The following is a 6,000-nucleotide window of genomic DNA, read 5'->3' on the forward strand; positions in this document are numbered from 1 at the left end:
CATCTTTGGAAATTTTTGCCTCCTAGAACTTAAAATAGATTTCAAAAAAGGAGATTTGATGTTACATTTGGAAATTTTTTCATTTTATATTTCTTAGAGCAGTCTTCTGCTTGGCTTGTGTTAACTTAAAAAGTAGTAGTATGTAAATCATTATAATACATATTACCAATAAACATTTATATTTTCAAATCATTTTTGGTAATAATCAAAAAGAATATAATTTCAGTATATCTCATCTCATAATACCTCTTTGGAGGTAATTTGATAAAATATTTTTATCACTGCATTGCAGTGTTAGTAATGTTTTTCTTAAAAGGAAAATATTTTTTAACTTCTCAGTTATTACAACAAATGAAATATTCTTAGAGTTTATAAATGTTCAGAAAATAGTATAAAATTAGTCGTGCCTCAGTATTATGGTTAATTCTTCACTCAACTAAAATGTATTAAATTGCTGTAGACTGTGCCTGACAGTATATTAGGCACTGAAAAGGCTCAAAAGAGAAGGGTGGGTTTGTTTGATACATACATATTGAGTATCTTCAGAGTGTAGGCACTATGCTGAACAGGAGGAAGCTATAAAGATGAGATTTAAGAGCAGCTGCTATCTCAAAGTAGAGACAAATATAAAAATAACTAAAATGCAACACAAGCGTGATTCTTTTTTATCATATACAGTTTTTTAGTTGGAAACCTGGGACTTAACATAAATTGCTCCTTCTCTTTCATTGTTTGTAGCCAAGACACTCTCAGGCACATTGATTCAGCCTCTCATATATCTTCCAATTCATCCCCTCTTCCCTCTCAATACTACCCTAAGTCAGACCTCATCATCTTTCTTAAGCTTTAGATACACTGAACTCTTAAGGTATTTCTGCTTTTGGTCTCACTGCTCTCATCCATCTTCCACATCGCTGCCCTGGTGATCTTTCTCACTTGCACATCTGATATGCCGCTCCCCTAATTAAATTCCTTCAGTGCCATTCTGTCAGTACAATCGGCCTAAAGAATGACCCTTATATAAGTAGCCAGTTTTATAAATTCGAAGTAATTCTTCCTTTGTACTTGGGCTCTAACAATGCTGAGCAACCTCTAGCAATTCAGAGGTGCCATGTTGTTGGATGTCTTGATGGAATACCTGCTCTCCCTACCCACTAAGTTTCAGGAGTACCTTCCTCTATGGCCCACTGCCTTTTCTATATACCTCTTTTGTGGGACTCTATAGTTGAATTATATATTTGCAGGTCTATTAGACTATAAGGTCCTTTAGCACAGGAACTGAATCTTAACTTCCTAGAGCCTAGCACAGGGCCTGGGACGTTAAATGTTTGAATCAGTCAATTAATTAATTAATTCATGTATTTGAAAATTAATTGTCTTAAAGGGGAGTTTTTATGTGTGTATTAATATTGGCAGAATATTGGCTAGTTACATTTATAATCCTGCAAAAAGATACTAGGTTTATATTATTATACTAAAAAGTGTTCTCAAACCTTATAGCTACTGGACCAATATTTTTCTAGTCATTAATTTGGGATAGAAGTTAGAGCTTCAAATTTAGATTATATAGTTATTTTATTTTTCAATTATAGTTGACATTCAATATTATATTAGTTTTAGGTGTATGCATAAATGGTTAGACATTTATGTAACTTACAGGGTGATGCCCTGATAAATCTAGTACCCACTTCACACAATACACAGTTATTACAATATTATTGACTGTATACCTTGTGCTGTACTTTTCAACCTGTGACTATTTGTAACTGCCAATTTGTACTTCTTAATCAATCTTCACTTTTCACCCATCCTCCCCAACCCCCTTCCCATCTGGCAACCGTCAATTAGTTACAGAGTTCTTTTAAAGGAAGTCACTTTCTCCTTAAAAAAACAAAACAAACAGGAAAAAAACACACACCTTAAAGTATATTTATTTATTTCGGGTGTTTATCTTTTCTAAAACTATCCGTAACTTATAACTGTTTTTCAAAACAGTTGTTTTTTTTTTTAAATCCTCATTATATATTTCCCTGAATTAGTTTAACTGATATTTCTTAATGAATCTGGGCTCATGATTTTTCTTCTTCTAGGAGTTGGACAGTCCCTTTAGGTTATATGGGCTTACAATGAATCCACTGCTTTATAACATCACCCAGGTTGTCATTCTGTCAGCCGTTTCTGGTGTTATCAGTGACTTGCTTGGATTTAATTTAAAGGTAAGAACTTACAGGTATTTTTTTATTACTTAGTGCCCTGTTACATTTTTGTAACATTTCTTTACCCTCTCACTCTTTTGAGATCTCAGGTGCACGGTAATGGAATCATTTTGATAATATTGTATACAATTAGTGAAAATAATTTCACATTGAATTTCAAAGAATGATAAATATTCTTGATTTATAATAGTGTTGGAACTCATAATTTGGAACAGTATTCATTACAAATAGGACTTTGTGGAATAAGTGTAGGTATTTATTTTTACTCATATAATCTGAATCTAATTTAGGTGATTAAAAAAAGAAAAAGAAGAGCCCTATTTTTTTTCTTTGGCCAAAAGTTATATTATTTATCTATATAGCAATGTGTACGTCCTCGAACATACGTTCAGCTGTTCGTGAATAAAGTGTAGACTGTTCAGCTTAAACTAGTTGTATATGTGTATTGACACTTCCCTATAAAAGAAAGCAAGAGAAATCTGATTTTCCCTTTACTTGTTTAAGGTGAATTCTCCTTGAAAATAAAAAGATAAAGGAGTTTTAAAAAGTAGAACGAATACTTGTTTATGAATGAAATTTATATAAAAATAGTATTATGTGATATAATTTAATAAGTTGTGATATTAGAACTGGCTCTAATGGTCACTACTTCTGATTTTTTCACTAGCTGTGGAAGATCAAATCATGACAATTCAGAGGAAAGAAGATGTAGCCTCTTTTCCAGAATAAGAGTACCAACTAAGCTGCCTGAAAGCAGTCACTGACTCTGCTTCAGGAGTTTCAGCTGGGAAATTGAAGTGTTTACATCACACTGTTTTGTGCAATTCTTATATTTATTTTACTTGTTCACTGTTTTTTTAACTTTTACTCCAGTCTTTATATTTTATTTTTAGCATTGACGTGTACTTAATTGTTGATGAAAAGGGTGATAAAACTGATATCCAGATACTTGAGATCCTGGTACTTGCTCATAAATAATTGACAAAACAGCAAATCGTGAGAATAGAAGCCATTGCTCAGCACTGTTTCTCTATCAATGCCGTGAACTTGCCTTACTTGAGGAAAACTTCTTAAACTTTGAAATATTGCAGTGGACTCAGCTAAACCCATTAAGCATTTTCTTCAGTAAATCAAGATCCAGTCAGGGTTTCTCTTGAATTATTTTGGAACAATGCCAGGATCTAAACTGATTAAGCTGCAGTTAAGCACCCTTCAGTATTAATATATATAGTATTACGTAGCAGGTCAACAAAGTGCTCTTTGATGATAAAACTCTTAATAGAGCAATAATTGTAAATGGTTACCATACTGTAAGATATTTTGATAAAAATTTACTAGTAATAATTGTATTTATTTGAAACACTGGGCTGTTTGCACAGCTCTAACTGTGCATGCTCAAAATGTGCACTTTTTAAAATTGTTACTTTTAATGCATATCTTTATATGGGATATGTTATAGTGTACTAGGGCATGATATGGTATCCTTTTGAGTGAGGTATCTACTCATCTCACAAGTGAAGTGCCTATTGATATTACTAAAGTACATTATGTTTACTTAAGTAAAATAATTTTCCCCCCATGGTACACTGTAGTGTATGCTATTCATACCACACTTAAATGACAACTTAAGAACCAATGATATATTTCTCTGATTGATAATTATAAAAGTACTGTATACCTAAATTTTCAGAAAAGACAGCTTCAGCTTATAAATTGTCTTCTAAACTTAATCTAGTATCTCTTCCTCCTCTCCCCACCCCCATCACCACCCAATTATATAAGGGCTATTTTAGATGTTTTTAACCTGGAAGGTTAACCCACCACACCAACCCCCAAACCCACCCCCCCACATAATTTGCCAAGTGTCCAAATGAGAACTTATTGTGTTGGCACCTTAGGTAATAGGGCAAATATGATGGTATCTTATTGGGCCTTGATTTTAAGTTCTTATATTTGTACAATCAAGAATATTTTAGGAAATAATTGAAACATGAAATGTATTTGCAATTTTTTTAAAACTGGACATCTAGTTTTTAAAATAATTTATTTGAAACAACCTAGAATTTTCTTGGTGCAAAGTGTATCATGTTGAATATCTTCACATTTTTAAAAACATTTTAGGGAATTTAAAATAATTAATTGTAAATGATTTATTTGGTGCAGTTTTAATCCCTATATCATAATCTTAAAATCAGGAATGCGTAGAGAACAGAGCCATGTCATGATATCACTTTGCTCCTACCATTCCTTTGATCAGCCTCAATTCAGCCGTTGTAGTATATTTTCTTTCTGTAAAAAACAACAAAAGCATTGTGTTTTATTTGCCTATGTTTAATAATGACCAAAGTGCATTCTGAGTTTTTTCAAGGAATGTATTACTGGAGCTTTAAGAACATACTTATTTTCTCATGTGAAAAATTAGGCTTTGTCTGATACGTTTCTTCCTCCTCTATTGTCTAATGTTAAGGTTGTTTTCAGGAATTATATTTTATAAACTTTTTCAAAATAAGGTACAAAGCTATTCAGAACTTAACATTTTGCACAGAATATGTCAAATATATTTTGAGAAAAAAAGTACAGCATGAGTTCTGTTAAGAATGAAAGAGGAAACTATTGTATCTCACAAAAAAAACTTATTTCAGAATGGAAATATTTTTGAGAAAAGTAGCTGAGTATACTGATTTAGGAAAATGCTTGTTTTGGATTGAAGTTCATTTTAACTTGGAGTTGGGAGTTGACTTATTGAGTACCATATACCTCTCAACAACTTATTAATAATATGTTGAGTTGTTTCACTAATGTGAGCTACAGTGAAATACTAAAGGGAAAAAGTCATTTTAAGCAATTTCAGAACATTAATGGAACTGTTTTCAAAGCAGAAAAATTGACATTGCTGCCTTTAAGAACACCATGAATGTAAGAAATTGAAATTGTAACATATCACGTAATACAGAAAAGGTAGTTCAAAGATAGAATTGTGGCAGATGTTGTGTGTTAACTATTTCTTTGCCACATATGTTGTATTTGAAAGTTTGAACAGCAAGTTTAAAATAAAACATTGTATGACTGACAGAGTTAAACTGGAGGTGGCATTTTTGAAAATCTTTTTCAAATCATGTACATTTCTATGATAATTTTGTTTGACTATAGCATAAGCTTTAGTTATAGATTTTAGATTTGAGGGGAGTGGAAATAAATTTTTTAAAACTTCCCAACATTTCAGATTTTGTTATGATTCTCAGAACATGAAAACATAATACATACACAGACCTATTATTAATGATTTGACATCATTAATTTTTGTTCGCATGTTTGTATTTAAATACAGAACACTGGGATATTAAAACTCTTTGTCAGAAGGACAGTGGTGTTTTATTTATTTTTTATTTTTTTAGAATTTTTATTGATTTTTTTAGAGAGAGGAAGGGAGAGGGAAAGAGAAACATCAATGTGAAAGGGTAATGCCTACCAATCACTGCCTCCTACTCATCCCCTGCTAGGGATCGAGCTTGCAGACTGGGCATGTGTTCTGACTGGTAACCTTTTGGTACACAAGATGATGCCCAACCAACAGAGCCACACTGGCCAGAGCAGATAGTGGTGTTTTTAATCAAACAATTTTTCCACATGAATGCAGCATAAGAGATCATGGCAACAATAAGATGGGTAAGCATTATGATTGGTACAAGTGTTTATAGAACTTAAATTAATCAGGGACTTTTAATTATAGTGCATTTTCAAACTTTAAGCTTAGAATTGACTCCTTTTATGTCTCCCTTCAGAT

The 6,000-nt window shown here is 32.1% G+C and overlaps 1 protein-coding gene across 4 annotated transcripts in view; it reads left to right on the forward strand.

The window, feature by feature from the left end:
- PHTF2 (putative homeodomain transcription factor 2) overlaps nt 1-5,575 on the forward strand; it is a gene marked incomplete at its 3' end in the record, with an annotated part of 131,609 nt that extends 126,034 nt beyond the window's left edge. For all 4 annotated transcript variants that reach the window (XM_081147181.1, XM_081147182.1, XM_081147180.1 and 1 more), the window contains 2 exons: nt 2,091-2,216; nt 2,884-5,575. In XM_081147181.1, the coding sequence (XP_081003307.1) occupies nt 2,091-2,216; nt 2,884-2,904 (147 nt within the window). The remainder of the gene's footprint in view (nt 1-2,090; nt 2,217-2,883) is intronic.
- Nucleotides 5,576-6,000: the final 425 nt, after the last annotated feature.

This window comes from Miniopterus schreibersii (assembly GCF_964146895.1).
Source record: "Miniopterus schreibersii genome assembly, chromosome: 9".
NCBI classification, from domain to species: Eukaryota; Metazoa; Chordata; class Mammalia; order Chiroptera; family Miniopteridae; genus Miniopterus; species Miniopterus schreibersii.